Raw genomic sequence first — 22,506 nt, 5'->3', positions numbered from 1 at the left:
CACAACATCCTGTTTTTCCTCATCACAGCTACTTTATTATACTCTCCATCTCCGTGGATATAAGAGGTCACAGCTGATTAAACGGAGATAGACAGACAGGAAAGTCTTCTCCACACAATAGAAATCACTACAGTAAACATTCTCTAATCCAGTTGGCTGCCTTCACTGAGCCTTTAAAAGATCCAGATAATGAGATGATGGAGGACAACCCGTTCCCATGGATCCTCCACAGATTAGTCTCCTCTCTAGTTCAACGGCTCCATTATGACACTGAAATACACGGAAATGTAAATGGGATTTTGTGTTTGTGTTAGGACTCAGTTTCTCTGAGCTTCAGTGAGGCTTCAAAGACAATAATGATGTGCTGAATGTACGGAGCCCAAGTAAAGCAGGAAAGTGTGTCGTTCAATAAGAACTCTACTGAAAGAGCAGTGAGTTCAGCTGCTACACATGACATGCCATGTGCTGGGGACGACGGCAGCCATGACAAGCACTGACTCAGGCATGGAGAGTTGGCGTCAGCAAATCTGAAGCGTGCGACATGTTTGCATTGTGTGTGTACAGCTGCATGCACATGTGTGTGTGTGTCCAACGTCACATCTGAGTCAGATTAGGAGGATGTGACTCGTGAGTTGATGCCCTCTATTCTAACAAGAGTCCAGGATACAACAAGTTTACAACAAGCTGGCTAAACTTTACATGAGTGTGTGTGTGTGTGTGTGTGTGTGTGTGTGTGTGTGTGTGTGTGTGTGCATGTGTGTGTGCGCATGCGTGTGTGTGCGCATGTGTGTGCAGTTGCAAGCATCTCAGAAAGAATGTAAGAGACTCTTTTAAGTCTTTTTGGTCAGCACAGTTGAATCACGAGGTACGTGGTTCTAAACCTGCTTGAGTTGCGACCCCCCCACAATAATGAGGTTGCCTGCCCTGCCCCCTGCACTGTTTTACTCATAGATGGAATAAAATCTTCAATTTTTGCTTCAGTTTTGTGGATTTATTTAAACGACTGCACCATTTTGGGTGACATGTACCTCTGGCCCTACGACACTCAGTTCACATGGAAACATGAAGAACTGCATGAAATATGAAGTGTGAGGTAGAATGTAGAAAAAAAATGTTGAAAGTCCAAAAGTGTTATTTTTTCATCACACAACTTTTTAGCAACCACCAGATCCAGACTGGACTGGATAAGTTATCCATGTGTCATTCTACCCTTCAGGGTTCAGCTTGTGCATTGTCTGTCTGTTTGCTTGCGTGTGTGTGTGTGTGTGTGTGTGTGTGTGTGTGTGTGTGTGTGCATATCATTTCTGATACTCACATCATTCCTATTTTCTCTGATGGTGTCGGACCATGCATGCTGAGACAAAGTCTTCCCATTATCCTATTAACGTACAACGCAGGCTCAAAACACTCCTCTAGCCTTTGTGTGTGTGTGCAATCATGTGCAATACCATGATCAGATTTGGTGTACACACGCTGGATTTTGGTGCGTGGGGATCAGCGGTACTCACAGCATTCATGTCGATGCCATTGGTGTAGGACCAGGCGTGCTGGAAATACTCCTCCAGCCTCTGCCGGAGCGGGTTGGGGATCTGGTGGAAGCGGATGAACTCCCTGACTCTCAGCATCTGGGTGTGGTAGCGGGCCGTCCCTGAGTACAGCCGCTGGATGATGGCCGACACATTCCCGAAGATGCTGGCGTACATCAGGGCTGGTGAGGAGAGAGGGAGGAAACGGGGGGGCGTAAGATCTGATGTTTAGGTGCAAGAACCAAAATGGAAAAAAATACATCTCAAACAATGTTCAGTTTTGAAAAAGTCATAAAAGAAGTGTTTTGAGGTTAAAAAGTAGAAAACAATATGGATAGGCAGGTTCTGACTGTAATAACAGCTGTATTGACAAGTACTGACGGATGACCCCCCCCCCCCCCCCAAGAGATTTTCTCAGGATATTTAAAGTCTCACTCTTTATTGACAACACAACAGCAACCAATGATGCACGTTCAGGTTAAGTAACCAGGTTCAAGTTACAGTATTTCAATCAACACCTTTTCTGTCTTTTAACTGACATCACGGAGCAAGCAGACGGAACCAACACCAGGGATGAAACTCGGATAACCTGTGTGTAACGCGTCCTGCTGATTTATATACTAAAACACAAGAGAGGAAATCACTCCACTCTACACACACACACACACACACACACACACACACACACACACACACACACACACACACACACACACACACACACACTATGCAATAGATGCAATCAAGAACACTTCAGATATCCTATCCAGAAATTATAGTGGAATTCTTGCAGCTTAGAAAATCACACACATTGAGGATCTTGCTATTTCTTCCAGCCTGCGTAGAAACACTTCCTGATAGCAACAGAATAGTGATAGGAAGCATCTAATCATAAACAATACATCTTCAGCATCATAAGGATGTAATAACTTAGAATAATAACTGTCTGCTGAGGAGAAGCTCTAATTTCATGGCTCAGCCGCTCCGCAGACATCAGGGAAATCAACCTCGGAGAAGACTTTTTGAATGATGATGATGATGATGAGGAGGAAGATAATGATTCCCTCAAATATTCAGAGGAAAACACAGAATCAATCGCATCAGAACAACCAGCGATTTACTAAATATTAACATTAGTGGCCAAATGATGAGCATACGTTCTGTTCATGACATCCCAGACGTTCTCTGAGCGCGACCGTGTTGGATGCAGACGTGTATAGTGATGGTGATTGATTGACAGGTGGAAAAGCTAGCAGATGCTGGCGGTGACTTGGTCATCCATTGTTTTACTTGTTTCATTGAATATATTCAGTGCTCTGAGTCAACTCACCTGCATTTAGAACACATCTCCAAGACAACAGACCCAACAATTCCATGTCAACAAATAAAGCAACATTTTGTCAGATAAAAACATTGATATATTAGCCTGCTAATGTCATAAATATACACACATAGAATAAACGCCAAAGGTCCTGAGGGACTGCAGTTCATGTGAGAGTACATCTTACAACACAATACAGTCCATTCAAATGTGAAATTACATGTCAACTGTATGTCAGGTTAATATTAGATCAATGTTGAATCCAAAAAGGTAGGGTTTGAATGTCTGAAACTTGTCCAGGGAAATAGAAAAGCAAAAATAAACAAACAAACCAACAAAAAACATTATTGTGTGTAACTTTAAGTGGCAAGTTACAAAAGTATCATTTCTGCCAGGGGGCATGAAACCTTCCATACACGTGGCAACATTTCATAGCCACTGAGAGCTGGATGACGGTTGATTTGCCACCACATTGATTCAGTATCAGGGTACCAGCACACTGAACTGCTTTTCATAGAATAACAGCTTGGGTTAAACCGCAGGTTCTGTCGGGTTTCCTGGCGTATCAGTACTTACATCCTATGAGCATGACACAGATGGAGAAGATCTTCTCTGAGTTGGTGTTGGGGGACACGTTCCCGAACCCCACACTGGTCAGACTGCTGAAGGTGAAGTACAGAGCTGTGACGTACTTGTCCTTGATGGAGGGTCCTGAACCTGGTGCAGAACCGCAACAGCATTTACTCCCCACGACTGGGCCAAGTGACATGCATCTATGAAGTCTGGCTGTATTACTTGAATGCCTATTATTACTTGGACAGCTCATTATACATTAACACCAAAACCAAATCTTTTACTATATTGTTCTGAAATATCCATGTTCACCTTGGACGGAGTCGTTGTAGTGTTTCCCCAGCTGGTCGCCCAGCGTGTGGAGCCAGCCGATGGAACCGTTCCTCTCCACATTTCCGATGGCGTACCTGGGAATCATAAAGGCGCGATTAATGAAACGGCACTGGGAAGACTGCAGCTGCTGGTGTAGGCGATACAGTCAGCAGATAAACACGCCCTGTTACATGCGTGTTTTTCATTGGCTCATCTCAAATATTCCTTGTGTGTCTGATTAATCAAATTCTACCTATTAGCCGAGGTCAAAAGAACATGGAATGAGAAACATTATTAAGTCATTGTACTGAAGTCACGACACTTGCTGAAGCATCCAGAGAGAAAGGATTCCCTCATCATTGCTCGCCGCAGGGTGAGGGTGCCTACCAGATGCAGGCCAGCCAGTGAGCGATGAGGGCGAAGGTGCACATGAGGAGGAAGAGGACAGCGGCGCCATACTCAGAGTAGCGGTCCAGCTTTCTGGCAACTCGGACCAGTCGCAGGAGACGGGCGGTTTTCAGCAGGCCAATCAGAGTGGTGGTCTGACAGGAGAAGCAGGCAGAGGTAAGGTATTGTTAGGCGGTGGCTCTGACATCAGTGGTCTGTTGGATGTGGTCCACAGCTGAGGAGGAGGTCCACCTGACCTCCCGGTCACTGCTGCGGCCTGTCTGTTCTCCCTGCTCCCCACGTGTATGCAGCTAGACCCCTCCGAGTCCGTACAACAGATAAATAAGAAGCTGATTACGATGCTGGCAGAGAGCCTGGTCCTGCTCTGTGTCCTCACCATCAATAATAACTGTCTGCTGAGGAAAATCTCCAATTTCTTGGCTCAGCAGCTCCTTGTGGACAACATCAATGAAGTGAGCCGTGACAAAGCTTTTCCCCTGCCAGCATTTGAATATTGGGGAGTTTCCACATTCATCACTTTTGACTTAATCACCACAAATGACGTTGGTTTTTATTACTAAAAGACATGTCATAACTTAGAGATGCCCAGGGAATTCCCCCAGGCTCAACTGCTGTGTGGAGTGATTCCTTCAACCTTGGCTGTGGTGGTTTTCATCCTCATAATGAGCCAAGTGTCCTCAGAAGGCTCCTCCCTCCCTCCCTCCCTCTGCTGCTCCTCCCTCTTTTTCTCTCTTCCACCTCTTCTCCAAATAAATCTGCCTCCCAATCACCTTCATCACCTCTGGATTACGCTCGTTAACTACAGGAGTTACACGTTCATGTGAGTCAAATACAATCTAATCAAATGAATTATATGCTTGAAATATGTCAATTCAATCTAGTTGCTTACATCAAGTTGAGCTGTGCATTTGACCATAAAATTCAGTTAGATAGTTGTTGGCAGCACGGTGGAGCAGTGGTCATCACTGTGGCCCCCCAGCAAGAAGGTTGTGTGTTCGAGCCCCAGCTGCAGCAGGGGGTCTTTCTGTGTGAGTCTCCATGTTCTCCCTGTTCCTGCTGGGTTCTCTCTGGTACTCCAGCTTCCTCCACAGTCCAAAGACATCAAGAGTGGACCAGGTTAATCCAGACTCTAAATTGACCGTAGGTGTGGCTGGGAGAGCCAATGGTTGTCTGTCTCTATGTGTTGGCCCTGGGATGGACTGGTGACCTGTCCAGGGGGAAGGCTGCTGGGATAGGCTCCACCCCCACTACCCTTAACAGGAATAAGATGTAGCAAATGGATGGATGGATGGATGGATGGATGGATGGATGGATGGATGGAGGGGTGGATGGATGATTATAAATATGTGAATAAATGAATAAATGAGACTGAAACCTGTCTGGATGACCACAACTGCCGTAACATCAAAATATGAGCAGAGAGGCAGTGAGCTTGGTCAATTGCTGCGTCCTAATTGCCAAGTAGGTCTGATGGTAGGTCTCAGAGCAGGTCGTAGGCTGTCTGAAACCACAACTGGCATGAGTAGCGACCTACTTCGCAACCTAAATTCCAGCCTAAACACGCCCACATTGTAGGTCGGTTCAGGTGCATCCTACGGAGCAACCTATGGCCCACAATGCACCGCGACTTTTTCTTTGTCCCCTAAAACCTTGTGGACCACCAACAGTCTCCCATTCTGATGAACACCAACATTTATAGTCATTGTTGATGACTAAAGGTTCGTTAATGTGCTTAATAATAGAGAATGAGTGAGAGGTGGGTTCAGAGTGGAGTGCAGTACCACAGTCAGGCCAGCAGGTGGGGCTTTCGTTAGTGCCGTCTCTCTATTTGTGGTATCTGTGCTCTGCCAGCAGAGGTCGTGCTTCACCACCAATCTTCTTGGGTGTCTGAATGGTGCCGCTGTGTTTAGGTTGTAGGAGTAGGTTGTAGCGGTAGGTCGTAGCAGGAGGACGTAGGTTGCCACTTGGCAATTCGGACGCAGCCAATGACTCATCAGGGGCTTCTTCTCTTCTTTTGATTGCTGACAGGCTAAACTCAGACCAGGCGTGCTGCTGCCCTCTGCTGGTTGCCCACAGCTCTCCATCTTTAAGCGACATCCACCCGAGTGATTAACCGCATTTTTACTTTTTGTAAAATTAATGAATAAAAATGGAGGCTGAATGAGTGAACAAAAGAAAAAACTGTCTCTGCTGCTATTTCGGTTAAAAAAAAAACAATCGATATTATGAGCACCATTTTAACAAAACTTGTCCCCTGGAATCAAAACAAGTTTGAAGCTGAAACGAAGCCTCTGAAGAACTCCAGGCTCACTCAGTGAGTCCAAACGTTTCATCACTTGGTGCAGAACTTCAGCAATGACAATTTCCCCAGAAAAAGAAGTTTCAACTCCTGATTCTCTGTGGTTACTGTTGGTGGTGATACAAATTACTCATCCAACTTTGATGGTAGAATTCCCTCAACACGTTCAAGGTGGCTGGAATTAAAGGCTGCAGGGGGGAGTGGGGGCCTTCTTTCATGCAGAGGAATAGAGAAAAGGGTTTAGTACAGGAGCGAACAGGGGGGGGGGGGGGGGGGCGGCGAACTTCCCGCTCCCTCATTACTTTCTATTGCCTCTGCGTTAAGTGCAAGCAATAGTGAAGGTCTTTTATTCAGAACTGGCGTTTTTCACTATTTATTTCTGGGACGTCTCACAGGAAGGTATCTCTACTTTTGATGAGGAAATAGAAATGTATCCTGCTGAATCTCTTGGGCTAAAAAAGCTCTCTTAGATTAGCTTCCAGCAAAAACCTTTGAACAAGCAAGCAAAAAGATGCTTTTTACTGCAGTGTTTTAAACCCACACCTCTTACTCAGTGGGATGGAAGAATCTTTAAAATTTTGCAGATGAGAACTTGAGCTCAGTCTTGAATGCGAGGTTTTTGATCTGCTACGAGCACATTTTATAAATCACCTTCCCAATGTTACAGCAAACCAAGGAGGCAGGGAGCGTTCCACCGCGGCCTGTAAACACCTGACGTTCTCACCTGGGGATTTTACTGCTTTGCATGGTTTGTACTCACTTATCTGTAAGTACAGTACATCGTTCCATATAATTTCTATGTCTGCTGTGTTTTCTTTTCTTTTAAGGCCTGTAATTGGCTTGTATAAAACAATCAAATGTGTTCCAAAAATGCACCTAATTCTCCGAAGTTGTGCTCTTATTTCCAGTGATGAAGGAAAATTGTGATAATTTGCTGGTTTTGCTTGTGATTCTGTCAGTAATTTAGCCAAATAAATGTAGTCTGACTGGCATTCAGAAACAGGAGATCCTCAGCGCTGTAAACAGAGAGCAGCGGCTGAAAGCAGAGACGCTTAGGTAGAAGCTGAGGCTGACTCATCAGTGGTGATCACAGTTGATGTTGATGAACTTTTTCCCGGTAAATGTTTTCCAGGTTGTTTCAGAACTGACATGTTGCTCACAGCTGCGTGATGACATACCCCACAGTCGACTGCGTTTCTTCCCCACGGACACAATTAAATTATGAAACAAACAAATAAAGGAAAGCACAGCACTCCTTCCTCTCCGGTCCTTGTACAGGGATGCCAGACAGCACGCACCTCCTCTCCATTACGATAGATGAGCAGGTCGAAGGGGATGGCGGCCACCATGTCGATGAGGAACCAGCCTTTGAAGTAGTGGACGGCGATACGCACCGGATGGCTCACCACCTCATCATTGGTGTTCACATACGTCGTCCTGAGAGGAGGAAGAGCGACACTGACACTGAAAATGCTGGCAAAAACAGCGAGTAGTCATACTACTGCACCACAGTGTTTCACTTCAACTGCATTTCTACCAAGGTGCGGACCGGTATGATGAGTTAGAGCCCAGGATGGGCACCAGTTCTGGTTTAATTGAACCTTTTAAGACCAACAAACCCTGAAAAACAGGATAAGACTAAAAGCTCAGAAGATTTGGGCTTTTGGGACCGCCTGGTCCTGTCCGAAAGAAAACCTTTGTAGAATCTATGTGATTCGCGGTAATTCTATCAGACGTGGTCGGGTTACAGGGAAGGAGTTGGTGAATTCCTTCCAGTGGTTCTGTGGAGAGGACTTTTATCAACTGTCTAATCTAGGAAAAACTAGACAAGACATCTGTTTCAAGTGCCTCAGACGAAGTTACAGTAAGAGAGTGACTGGGAGAATATTCTCTGAGATCTCATCCCCCCATCTATCATGCAGATAGACCTGCTCGTTGCTGAGCGCGTCTTCTTTTCCTTCATCTTTCCAGGTGACCCTGACCTCCAGCACCAAGGTTTAATAGTTGTGCTGCTGCAGCGATTTGGACCACAACAAACCACGCTGCTACTGTTGTTAACTGCTACTGTCTATTCATCAAAGTTCCGACCTGAAGTTGATGAGGATGTCGATGATGAACATAATATCCACGATGAGGTCCACCACGTTGAGAGGAGAGCAGGAGTAACCACAGTTCTGCATGGCGACATCTTCCTGCAGGGGAGCAGACATGAAGGAGTAGTTTGATGCTCTTATGATCTATAAATAACAAAAATGCTATATTTACTCCACTAAAATCCCTGCATAGCATACTGAGATAATAGAGGAGGACTCATTTTAGAAATTTCTTATTTTCTTAGATCCTGATGAAGCTTCCACTTTTCTCTACTTTCAGAGAAAGAAGCTTCATCTGGAAGATAGATGGTACAGTACACACTCAAAACTGGAGGTACCAGAGATACCCCTGAAGGGTAGTAATGGGTGTATACTGCTGAAGACTACTGTGTATCATTCGGTTGACTTTGTATGTCTTCCATCGGTCTAAAGTGTGCATCTGGCCTCTTGGAGATCTCTACTGTGCTGGGAGGTTCTTCAAAGTGTACTTCTCAGAATGGAGCTGTTTTTAACTCCAAACCTATTTTTGGGTTTGAAGTGGTGTGATTTCCCTCATGCTAGGCTAATTAGCGCGTCACTGTAACTTCCATCAGGGGTTCAGATCCCAACCTCCCAGTTAACTGTTGATTTGGAGGGTGAGACATGAAGTGCTAGCTTGTGCAGATCACCTTGAAATAACAACTTTAATGCCATTTTGGTTTGAAAGCATAACAGAACCAAGCAAACGCAGCTGAACGTTTCAGGATGACGACGGGTGTCTGTGTACGCAGCTCCAGGTTCAGCACAGTTCAGCTCTGTTGTTTCTTGTCTTATCATGTCTCTGCTGAAACTCCAGACCCACCTGGTCGTTCAGAAGGAAGGCGGCTGAGTAGGGGGTCAGGATGGCCGTGTAGATGACGAGTAGGAGGATGAGCCAGTCCCACACCGCCTTGAAGGGGCTGTAGTGCAACACCGTCCAACTGTGGATGCGAGGAGCCTGCAGCTTGTACTCTGGAAGCACGTCTGCACCAAGAGACAGCACCTGGGGAGACAGGGGGCAAGGGGGGGGGGCAATCAGACATTGAATATTAGGAGACAGAGAGGGAGAGATGCTAACAGGCACAGGAAGAGGGAAGGAAAGATGCAGATGAGGGGCTGAGAAAGCAGAGGGGGAGAAAGCTGCATCACCACAAGACTGTGTCACATGGCATGTCACACACACCAAACACACACACACACGCACGCACACACACAGACACATACACACACACACATGCATGCACACACACACACACACACACACACACACACACACACACACAGCCTGGAGCATAAAGCAACGCTATAAAATATACATTGACTTCCATAATATTTGTGCTATGCAGAAGCTCCAACAACAGCATTTTGCAATTACAATGGCAGCGCCAGTGTCCACCAACCATGATGAGAACCGTTCTGAAGGAGACTCTTGAGGTAACGCCCCCAGCAGCATGACACACCCCTCCCAACCCCCGAAAAACACGCACACTTGCTCTATAGGCAGACATGTACACACATTTATTCATAATATAGGCATGTATACACAGACACACACACAGACACACACACACACACATGCACCCTGATTCCACTCAGTTCTTCCATTTGTATGCCCCAGTGGCTTCAAGGTAAGAGATCCGACGCAAAAATGACAACGTGCACGCACGCACACACACACACCCACACACACAAAGACACATACACAGACACACACACAAAGACACATACACAGACACACACACAAAGACACATACACAGACACACACACACAAAGACACAAATGCAGACACACACACACACACACACAGAGGAACGAACATCCTGGGAATGAGATGGTGGGTACTACGATGTCGATGCCGCTGTCCTGGCAGTAAGGTATGGGAGAGTGTGTGCTGGTCCTGGCTGAGAGAAGGGGTGAATCGGTGTAAAGAGGCACTGGAACAACCTGCCTCCAGTGTCTGCCTGACAGACTCACACAGAGCAGCGACGCTGCCCAGCTCAGAGCCAGAAACACACAGCAGCAGAGTAGAAGGGGAAAATCCACTGACTCTCAGCCGTCAGCCGAACAAAAGGATGCAGTGAAGACACCAGCGAAGGAGCCTGCTAATACTGTTGCTGTCAAGTTCCTCACTGTGCCAATGCAGTCTACTATCATCATCTCAGTAGCGGTAAATCAGTGAACCATCAGCTCTCTCTCAGATGAAAGCCATACTTCAAAAACATAGTATAGAATTAATAAAGCAGTGTGGAAGTCTTAGATAGTTTGGATTTATGACACAAGTAGACCAGAGATTGACTTTCAGCGTGAAGGCATGGCTTGGGTTCCATGAGTACATGAGCTGGTCCAGTCGAAGGGTCGTTTCCAGGACTGGAGCAATTGATGTCACATCCTCTTAAGTGACAGGAACACCTTTTTATGTTGGATTCAGCCCATTTAGCGTTTGTCACTCTTTCCTCCACTGGCCTCGTCTCTGCCTGTCCTCACCTTGAACTGCAAACTCTTTTATTGTGTTTCAGTTTCATCTTTTCCTGCCGCCGTCCTGTCCAGCAACACTCACTCCTCATTTCCACCTCACAGCCCAGCCACTTCTCCTTCATCCTGTTCTGCCTATTAACATTCATCCTGCCTCCCATCTCACCCTCCTTTCTTCTGCTTGAGAGACAGGTTTTCATTCCCCCTCCATCTTCCTCTCCTCGGCTCTACCTTTCCTCCTCTTCCTTTCTCACCTGCTGCGGCTCAATGACACACTTTATTTATGTGCTTATGAATAAACCATCCCTAAAACATCTGTTATGTGAAGCATCAATTATTCCCTCAGTATTTTCTCTGCAGTTGTTGATATGCCAAGATTTGTCAAGAAACATAAGAACATATTTTAAAGATGAGCAAGAAATATTTGTGTGTGTCTCTGATGCATCAGCTGGTTCCTGTTAAGCAGCTCGTCATTGTTCAGGTTCTTATGAAATGACACTTGCCTTTATATTATGGATATTTGTATAGAGTTATATAGTTGCACTTGCATGAATAGTTATCAGTTGATTTCAGTGAAATGTTAATGTTAATATAATCTGCTTTAAAAAAGCAAACTGTTTGTACAGAAAAGTTTGAGTTTTATTTGTGATCCATCACAACTGTTCTCATAAATCACCGGGTGGCAGCCAAGACACAAATCTAAGAATAACCATGGAAAGAGTGGCTTCAGTGTCCAGGTTTGACGGCGGAACGGTGAGGAGCGACCCCCACAGGACCTGCAGGCTCATAGAGGTCCCTGCGTCTGGGCCGACTGGGATGAGAACCTCTGATTATTTCAGAGTAGGTTATGTGATGCCTTGTTATACACATACATATTATTATTATTATTAGTAGTAGTAGTAGTAGTAGTAGTAGTATTAATCTTTTTGATGTGCCATTTACTCTCGCCATCGTTGCAAATGTCCTCAAATGACTTTGGAGGTTGAATACAGACTGAAAGAATGAATGACTGAAGGGTAAAATTTACATGCTTCAACTTCTAAAATGTGTTTTGGCCAAGAAAACAGGTGAGAAAGTACTACCATAAGTATTCCTACCAACACATGGCTCTCAGACTGAGTACCTGGAGATTTCCTTGTTCCTGGTACGATGACAGTGACATCATAGTCTCATCTCATCTCATCTCATAATCTCATTTGATCACGTCTGCTCATCTGGTTTTATATGCAGTGAGTTAGCATAAATTCATTCTTCATGCTTCAACTAACTAACTGAACTAAATCTTGTAGGGGCTAATCAGAGTAAGCAGAGCAACCCCCCCCCTTTACACACACACACACAACACACACACACACACACACACACACACACACACACACACACACTGCTAGCAGCTGTATTTACTGCAAAAGCTGTTTAATATATTCATATATTATGAACACATCTATGTCAAACCCATATTAATTAGTCCTCACCCCCCCTACAGTTTACTCAAGTGCCCCCCTCAGCTGTGCGTTCCCTCCTGGACTATCTGGCAGGTTATTTTTAGTCGTCTGTGTAACCCTAAAAAAGAAAACACGGCCACAAGGACTTTTGAAAGTGCAGATGTCGAGACACATTTGTGAGCAGATCAGGCAGAGTTGTATTTGAGCACGGTGCTGGGGGGCAGGATCTGGCCACAGGGGGGCAATCAAGATGATGTTTTTCTCACATCACTCCACATCATGCTGTTCCTTCCTGTCGTCAGGCTACAGAACGGAATGCCCAGTCCAGCAGGGAGCGATGGCACTGGCAAATTGTCCGCATCAGCGCTGACATTCATCCCTGAAGCTGATGGGATCAGCCTGGACTGCTTTTGACACTCTGGGTTTGGGTCAGGTTGAGCGCTGAGACTCTCTAAAACGGGTTTACGACTTAATGAGAGTTTGATTTAATTACACTCAATCACTATGTGCATCTTGTCTGGTACAGTCCAGACTTATAAATATCTCGACGTAACAGGATTTGTTGGTCATTACGGCATGTTCTCCTGCACGGGCCTCATGTTCTCTCTCTTTGACACTCAACCTCGGTGCCGCAGCTCCAAAAAGACACAAATTCAGGAGACACATCAACTACCTCCAAGTATTTGGCCCTCAGCTCTTCCAGTAGCTCTGCAGTGAGGGACTGATCCAGGCCCCCAGGTAGAAGAACCCTTTCACACAAACAGATGTACATTTTTGTGACCTACCAACAATCAGGAGCAACCTGAAACGTATGTTGAGTCCTTACAACAACCTTCTCCCGCCACGTGATAGCTTGCTAGCCTGTAAGGCTGCGTGAGCTGGTGGACCTTGGTGTAATATTAGGGGTGGGGCAAAAACATCATTCTTAGATGCATCGCCATTATTTCTTGATGCAGAATAGTAATAGACATGACAGTCCCCTGTGACAGTCGGTGCATGAATGTGTCATGAGTGTGTGTGAATGCAGCTCCGCCCTCACACTCCCGCTGCCCTGCAGGTTTCAGGACCAACCATTCATCACAGCAGAGAGAAATATGGCGTCATAAAAACAGCCGGTCTGTAAAATCAAGGACTTTCATATAAACACAAAGCATCCTACCGAGACACCAGCAGACCAGAGCGCAGACCTGATGAACAGCAGGTCACATGGGGCAGGTGACATCATTCCAACCAGGAACAGCCTGCAAGTCAACCAAGTGTGGCTGTTTTTGTTACGGTGAGCAGCAAACTATTTCATCCCTCACAATTCAATCAGGGCAGCATGGCTCAGAGGTAGAGGGGTCATCTAGCAACCGAAGGGTCGCTGGTTCGATCCCCATTTCCCCCGGTGACCATGTCCAAGTGTCCGACACTAAACCCCTAATTGATCCTGATGGCCCTGTGATGGACTGGTGACCCGTCCAGGGTGAACCCCGCCTCTCCCCAAGTGTCAGCTGGGATAGGCTCCACCCCCGACCCTTCATGGATAAGCAGTATAGAAAATGGATGGATGATGGATGCAGGGATGGATGATGGATGCAGGGATGGATGATGGATGGAGGGATGGATGATAGATGGAGGGATGGATGATGGATGGAGGGATGGATGATAGATGGAGGGATGGATGATAGATGGAGGGACATTTCAATCTGCTAAAAATCAAAGCAGTACAAATTATCACCACCAGATACAAAAGATCAATGTATAATCAATCAGTAGTGATTTAATGGTGATTAGAGTGGGGCTTTTAATGTGTTCCCTCTGGTAAATTCATTTTTTAAGAATAGATTAAAATAAATACAGGACATTTTAAATTGATGCGTCGGTAGTAGTAATACTACGAATAATACTGCATTAAACAGCAAGCCTCCATCTGAGGCCGAGCTCAGGCTGCATAGCTCAGGTTTTTTTTTGTCGGTTCTACTTCAGGACACTGGATGGTTTTTGAGTGGCAGGAGAGCTGACAAGAGGACAGGAGAAGATAAACTATGACAACACATAAGTCAAATTTAAACCAGAAATGTCAAATACCTTAAACCATCACGACCGTCACGGTCTCTGTATTTTCTGCATTGCCTGTTTTCATTAGGATGACAGGGTAATTGAAGGGCAAGATGGAAGTGTTGATGATAAGAACATGAAATATCAGAGCCAGTACCAGAGGCTGCGGGGCACGCCCACGTGGTTGAGATGTCCGTTGTTTGGAAGGTTAATGACTGTAACGCTTCTAATGCCAATCAAATGCAAATGACGCGGCATTCTGATGAAAAGCTGAAGTACATCAGGCGGAATTCAAACTCTGAGCTCATCTGTGAGCAGGCCGTCATCCTACGCAGGCTGAGGCTGACCTCTGATCAGTTCTTTGAAGAAGAACGACTCCTCAAGATCCGACTCGCTTCCTAGAGCCATGAGACCCATAGCTCAGTGAAAAACCAACATTCGCAACAACAAACAAGTTCATCCACTCATCCTCCAGACTGCCTGAATTCTCATCACAAGCATCTTCTGTGTAGAAAAGGTCAAAGTCAAGTGTTAGCATCAGCGGTGACACCACTACAGGAGGAAGGTTCAAGGTTACAGTATCGACCGAGTCTGAGGACTGTGAAGGTGATGACTCACCTTTATAGAGGCTCTCTAAATACCACCACACACACACACACACACACACACACACACACACACACACACACACACACACACACACACACACACACACACACACAAAGATGGCTCCCAAAACACACTGTACATCATCACAAGCATCACGAGACTCTAAACTTGCAGTGCAACATTTCTTAGCGGTGCAGGCTGCTACGAGTATAAAAGATGAGTCTTTGGTGTCTGAAAAGATACCAGAGAGACTTTGGAGAGGCAGACGTGGGTCATGCAGAGGCACCTTTCAGTTCTCCTCTCTGTAGAAAAGTTTGTGAGGGTCTAAAGGGGGGTGACTACAAGAAAACCTGCATAACAGGAGGCTGACAGCAGCTGAGAGCAGTCAGGCAGCAACAGCATCCATCTGCTCACGAGGGGTGTTGATAGTTTTGGGAAGCCTCCATTTCTCACATTGTGTGAGATGTATTTGGCAGGAAGGCCAGTGTAGATGGGTGTGATCTTGGGACAAAACAATAACAACACAAAAACAATTACAGTCCAAGCGTGCAGAAGAATGGAGAGAGACAAAAGGCTCCTCTGAGCACAGTTATAACAGCATAGGAGCCAGACTTTAATTATTATCTTTTCAACTGGCTCTCTGTTCTAATCCAGGGTGACGACGCACTGAGGACATTTTTAATCAACTGTTTTCTGAAGGCTCAAAGCACCATGGGAATGTGTGTCATTTGAAACGCTCTCTTCACCTCCTGCAGAGCTTCATAAATCCCAGGAGAGTTGCTCTAGTTTTACTTTTTGAAGTGCAACGTCCATTTAATCCCTGAAGGTGTGAAAACACACACCCGGAAAAAAACAAAAACTTTTATAACCATTAAAATGGATGCCAAGCTACTCTGATAGACAGATTTACAGTAGGCTGCATGATGACCACACACACACACACACACACACACACGTGCACTCATTAGAGACACTCGTACTTTCAGCTGAATTCTCTCTTCGACTGGTGTTTTTCTTTGAGACACAGCAGACGGTCCACTAGCTTCAGTGTAAACCCATTCACATCAGCACCAGACACATCGATCAGTGAGAGAGAAAGTGTGCGTCGCTACAGGTGTTTGGGGGGGGGGGGCAGGTCCTCCAGTCGGACAGGAAAGTTCCATTCCCAGTTTCAGTGGAGATCCAACTTTAAGAATTGTGTTCTGAATGTAATGGCCACAGTGAAATTTTGCCACGCTTTTCAGAACCATTGATGGTTGAACGTCGTCAGGGAGCCGTGTGACATCATTTGGTGGCAGCTGCTCAGTTTGAGCACAAACAAACGGCTGGGAAAGGTCAGAGTTCTTCGGTCATGCAGCAGGATCGGCTGCTGTCGTTGAACCAAAGCTTTACATCGTGGCGTCACTCAACCGGCAGCTGAGTCTCATCCAGATGTAACATGATGCCTTGCACATCTGGATCGGACGCTGCCAGCAGGAACACAACTACACTGTTCAACAACGTGCATCGACAACGGGCTTGAGAGGGTGTTAGCATGCATGTGTTTGTGTTAGCATGCATGCAGACATCTGCTTCAGTGCACGTGAAGCACTGATGGCATGGAGTCACATGTGGGTGTGGACGCTGGGGCCTGTGGGGGTTTTTGTGAGTTGGTGACAGGAACAACTCCTGATCCTGGACCCACACAACCCCCAGTCTTTATTTTTGCATGGATTAAAATTCTATTAACCATTTTTTTAGGGCTTGAACTACAAATTTAACATGTTCTTAGGAAATGGTTGCTCATATAGAATACATGTGAATGATTTATAGAGCAGCATTAATATGACATGTAGAGAGCAGTTTGAACGCTGATGTTGAGCAGGTGTGGCGCTGCGGAGCTTTAGAGGAAGCTGGAGCAGTTGGAGAGTAGTTGTGGTCTGACTTCTCAACACTGAGCTGAAGCTGTAAACCTCTGAAGAGACGAGACGGCGTTTCCAAGAGTGAGTCCCAGCACGTGTCACGTGACGTGTTGTGACTTAAACAATATCAATCAGAGCTGCTCAAGGGACGATTTTGTGTGAAGATTCTCTGACAATTAAGCATCACTCTATACAAGGTGGGATGAATAAGAATTTAAAGCTCTGCTGGAATGTGTGTGTTTGTGTGTGTGTGTGTTTGTGTGTGTGTGTGTGTGTGTGTGTGTGTGTGTGTGTGTGTGTGTGTGTGTGTGTGTGTGCATGTGTGTTTGTGAGTGTGTGAGGCACTGCCTGAGAGCAACACCACCACTTGGACATAATGTAGATTTGTTTTAGAGAATGAAACAAAGGGATGGAGAGAATAGGGGAGGGAGAAAGGACAGGAGAATAAGAAAGAACAGAGAAAAGAAACAGCATACACACACACTGACACACTAACAAACTCAACAGAGAGGGAAAAGGTGTGTGTAAGAAAGCTTGTGGGCGAGACAAAGAAAGAGAGAGAGGGAGGGGGGGTATGAAACAAGGCAAAGAAACCTGAGAAAAAATGAATAAATACAACGCAACAGCTGTGTCCCTGGTGGAGCATGGTCAGTGTAGTACTACTACGCATGCTTTTATTACACCAAACATGAAAATCAGCTTTGTCTCAGCGTTTTAAGACTAATATGCTTATTCCTTTGTTATATTAAAGCTACGTCTTCTACGTTGTTCCAGTTATTTTTAGTGAGAAGCCTCTGCAAACACGGCCAGGATTTCATGATGAGCACCTGGTCAATATTTCATACCCCGTCAAACAGCGCTGCTCATTCATGGCCACGTCTGGTCTCGGATCCTGCTCGCCTTGCAACAAGCACATAAAAATCTCAGAGGCTTCAATTTGGGCTGTAAACAGAGCAGCCCAGGTGCCGCGGCGCTGAAGACTACATCGCCGCTCTTATTCTGGGAGCAATGTAGCTGCGTGTTTGATATCCATTTAATAATGCAATAGGAAATCATGTCTGTTTGGGAAAGGCGGGCAGGTAAACGTCTCTATGGTCGAGGGAGCGACTCAATATATTGAACCCCGGCACACAAACACGACCCTCGTGCCTCCTTTACACAGTGACCTCCAGTCTACAGAGGGTCAGCAGCACCACCACATACATGGAATGAGAAGGACACTTTGCGTGGACATCCAGCGTGTAAATCGAATGGGTGGCCAACAGCGACGTGGCTGTCAGGCAGGCTCGTGAGGCTGCTGAGGGATGGAGGACAGGTGCTCACTGTCAGGTCCAGAGGACGCAAATACTGCCACACACCAGTGGGGGCTGCCGCGTGAGGCCCACGCTGAGAGACAGAGCCGGTGAACAACCAGGCTCAGGCTGGATGGACCCCGGGGCTCCACCTCTATATATTCATTCTACACCAGAGATTTAACCTAACACAGATATTCAATAGTTAAGCTGGAATAGTTTGGTGAGTCAAGAGAGGATGTGAATGATATATCAAATATAACACAAGAAAATCTTAGGACAAACACACGCGCGCGCGCGCACACACACACACACACACACACACACACACACACACAGAGCTTCCAGAGGTGAAGGCTCTGTTGAAGAGGAAGGTTTTAAATCCTTTTTTCTGTGTATCAAGAGTGTGTGGTGGCCTGAGGGAGATTATTCCGTCCCCCGTGGTGCAAAGCCTGGTCTGGGGGGCAAGAACATAGTTTTCAACCATGTCTTCTCTCTCCACTTGGCGGCCATGACAGTTAAGCTCCTTGGAAATCTGAACAACATCAACAACACCGAGTCTTTTATCGGTCCACAGCCGGCCCTCGAGATGTCCCTGTACCCCCATGACCGGTTCATCCCTGCATGGAGATGGACCTGGGGACCTAACCTCTAATCCCAATCCCAGATTGAATCCTAAATCCTAACCAGAACCTTACAAGTCTTCACCCGACGATGCTGTGGGTGACATCACAGAGACGCGCTTTTCTCTCCCCAAGAGGGAGGCGAGGCTGGTGACTGGTGAACGCCATTTGATTCCTGTCCTCATCCTCTTCAACTGGGGAGACTGTTACTACTGAAACACACACACACGCGCGCGCGCACACACACACACACATATGAGCACAAATACACACACACACAGTTTCACCTTCAGCTGCTGGTATTTATATCTTTTATCTTCTCTTCCTTCATAGTCTTCACTCGGGATTACATCATCGATCAGTGCTGCTGTCTTCTGTTACTGCGTGTGTGTGTGTGTGTGTGTTCGTGCAGGTATTCCAAGTTATGTCCATCAATCAGTTCGTCTAGAGACAAAGTTTCAATTGTATTTCAGACTTTCTAATATCTAGATATTTCTGACCAGAACTGCCAGCAGAGCTCAGGTTCTGATCACGAATATACCAGTATACTGTGTGTGTGTGTGTGTGTGTGTGTGTGTGTGTGTGTGTGTGTGTGTGTGTGTGTGTGTGTGTGAGTATTTAATATCTGCCTGCCACCTCAATTGCCTCTCTGGTTGACCTTTTTCTCCTCAACTCTGACAGTTCCCATTAAGACATAACAAAGGAGTATATTTCCTCCTCATCCTCCATCTCTCTCCTCCTCACTGCAGCCTTCTCCTCCAATATTCATCAATGCTCCCTCTCTCTCTCCCTGCCCAGACATCTTTTCTTTACATCCCTCTATCATTGTTTCCATATCTCATCCTAGATCTTATTGCTGGATTTCTTTTTCAGCCTTTCTGAGCCTGTCTTAATCTTCTTCTACCTCCATCTCACGCTCCCTCCATCTCTCCCTCCCTCCAGCTCTACCTCCCCTCCATCTCTCCCTCCCCTCCAGCTCTCCCTCCCTCCAATACAGGAGGCTCTTGAAACATAAATGTAGCACTGAAAAACTGCTCTCGGGGCTGATGACACACACATGCATATATTTCAGTACGGATCTAGAGTTCTGAGTTGACTCTCAGCTTAAGTTTAAAATCTCTCCTCTCTCTCTCTCTCCCTCCCTCCCTCCCCCTCTCTCTCTCCCTCTCTCTCTCTCCTGCCTAAGTGTTTTCATCTACTTGTATTCAAACTCCAGTGGTGATGTTGTAAAGACCCAAACCTGCAGCTTAACAAGAGCCCATCAGAGGATTCAATCTGTGGTGATGAGAGCAGCGATCTTAGATGATATGATATTATATTTCAGCACATCTTCACTGTATCGTAAAGCTAAGAAGCCCAACATTAATTGCAGCTCATGCAGTATTGATGGGCTCCAGCTCTGAGCTGTATTCTGTGTTCATGTGGCTTCAGAGGATGCTGCATGTGATCCCAGGATGCCATCATGCATTACATTCAAACTATGGAATCAGGCCACTTGAATAAATGATGGTGGTGTGAGGAGCCACATGAACACATGTTAGTGGTTTGCTCCATGTGCCTGATGGAGACAGTTCATCTGTGTATCTACAGTGATGTCCTCTCTACTACAGTTTTGCACTCCTCAGCTCTGTCATGGCCTCACATGTGGACAGCCAGTGAGAACCAGTCAGGTCTTCACTCAGGCAGCCTATAGGTTCCTTTTAGGAAGCATTCCATGAGAATTCCAGGCAGGTCCAGACTCAGCCCCCTCACATGCCAACAGTCCATCTTCATCACTTCGAAAAGACATCAGGAGTCAAGTGAAGTCAAGCATTTCCTCACATTTTAGAGTCCTGAAGTCAGAGCTCTATACGTTAATATGAACTGAAGGTGAATACCTGTTGTTCGCTGCATCATGTGTCCATGATGGGGTCATTCCATCACATCACATGAGCGGCAATAAACCGCCACCCGTCACATCCCCGCTGTGAACTCAACCTCGGCTCCTTCTGCTTCACTCTGAAACAAAGCTGTCGGTGGCTGCAGGCAGCATGCAGCAGCTCTGCCTGAACTCTGGGGTGTTTCACCAGTGTGTGTGTGTGTGTGTAACGTTTAAGTGCAGAGACGAGTGTGTAACTGATTGTTGTTATTTGGTGTTCATACTGTGCGTACTTGGTTTTACTGCAACTGTGGAGACACGTGTGTCCAAGACGAATTTCCCCACAGGGACAGTTAAATATTTCATACAGCGCATGAACCAACTCCTTGACGAGGGTGATTGGACGTGCAGGACGTGTTCACACACAGCCAGCTCAGGTCACAGCGCCTGAGCCCGCGTGACCTGCTGTTTTGCTGCTATCTTCCTTTGGCTTGGGACTGTTCAACAGCATCTCTGCTCCTGACACTACAGGATTTAAGGTGTTGACATAAAAAACAACTCCCTCCTGATGAAATTGGGAATCTTCAGAGTGAGAGAGCATCATTTGGGCAGATAATCATTCCAGACCTGGATCAGATGTCAGCAGGGCTGAAGTAGATCCCAATAAGGCTGCTTCTGGTGTCCTCAAGTACGTGTTGACTCTCGAGAATACAATGCACCCCCATTTTAATATGAATTTTCCAGATTTGTTCCTCTGATGAAATAAATGAACAACAACTCACACAAGGAAGGATAAAAGTGTGAGGTTCATGCTGAGGGAACTGTAGGTGACTTCAACCTCTGGAACAGAGGGGCTCAAGCTGGAGGGAGGGAGGGATAAAAGAATGTTCGGCCCAGCACTTTGCTCGCGTGGTTAGACTCGCTGCCTGTTGACAGAAGAGCTGCTTGACCTAGCAATTATCATGTACAGCCCATTGTTGGACCACTACTATTTCGCTAATGCACAGCCGTCACACTGAATAACTGAGTGTGTGTATAAGCTTGAGTTCCCCAGTTCACAGTGAAAAAAACATCATCAGTGCATATTGGCGAGCAGCTGTACACACGATAACACACTTGTAAGTCAGTGTAACATTGTTGGGGTATGCAGTGTTGTTGGTGTGTGTGTGTGTGTGTGTGTGTGTGTGTGTGAGTGTGAGAGAGAGAGAGGGAGGGAGAGGGAGTCATCTCTTGTGGTTTCAAGAGATGCAGAGGATCACCTGTGCAATTTTTATTTGTCATAAAATAAAGACGCATCTCAACACACATTCAGGCACGCACACACACACACACACACACACACACACACTGCTCACGTCTCATGTTTCATGTGTGATTGGTACATGAGAACAGAGCCCGTCTCTTTGCTACACTAGGCACCGTTCTAATTCACAGATTATCATCCAAGTCACTGACATCTCAGTAACACTTGGCACAGATCCACACACACACACACACACACACACACACACACACTGATTACACATTTTGCTAGCATGCAAAGTGTTGATGCATGAATGTACATACATAAAAAGGTCTGGAAAATCAGACGTATCATCTCTGACAAACAAGATTCAAGAAATTGAGCTTTTGTGTGCACGATGACACTAATCTGGATTATTTGGGATGAGTGGGCGAAGCCAGCAGTGGTGGCAAAGCTGTTTCCCAAAATTCAC

The 22,506-nt window shown here is 46.0% G+C and overlaps 1 protein-coding gene across 3 annotated transcripts in view; it reads right to left on the bottom strand.

Annotated features, from left to right (window-relative positions):
- The window catches only part of kcnh2b (potassium voltage-gated channel, subfamily H (eag-related), member 2b), a 242,697-nt gene that overhangs the window by 15,724 nt on the left and 204,467 nt on the right, over positions 1–22,506 (bottom strand). For all 3 annotated transcript variants that reach the window (XM_086192184.1, XM_086192186.1, XM_086192185.1), the window contains 7 exons: positions 9,374–9,553; positions 8,528–8,631; positions 7,738–7,876; positions 4,120–4,274; positions 3,733–3,827; positions 3,424–3,564; positions 1,509–1,708 (listed from right to left, as the gene is read on the bottom strand). In XM_086192184.1, the coding sequence (XP_086048310.1) occupies positions 1,509–1,708; positions 3,424–3,564; positions 3,733–3,827; positions 4,120–4,274; positions 7,738–7,876; positions 8,528–8,631; positions 9,374–9,553 (1,014 nt within the window). The remainder of the gene's footprint in view (positions 1–1,508; positions 1,709–3,423; positions 3,565–3,732; positions 3,828–4,119; positions 4,275–7,737; positions 7,877–8,527; positions 8,632–9,373; positions 9,554–22,506) is intronic.

This window comes from Aulostomus chinensis, chromosome 21 (genome assembly GCF_037954235.1).
Source record: "Aulostomus chinensis isolate RoL2024-O1b breed Wild chromosome 21, RoL_Achi_v1.0, whole genome shotgun sequence".
NCBI lineage: Eukaryota > Metazoa > Chordata > Actinopteri > Syngnathiformes > Aulostomidae > Aulostomus > Aulostomus chinensis.
This window is presented reverse-complemented; position numbering and strand designations above follow the sequence as displayed.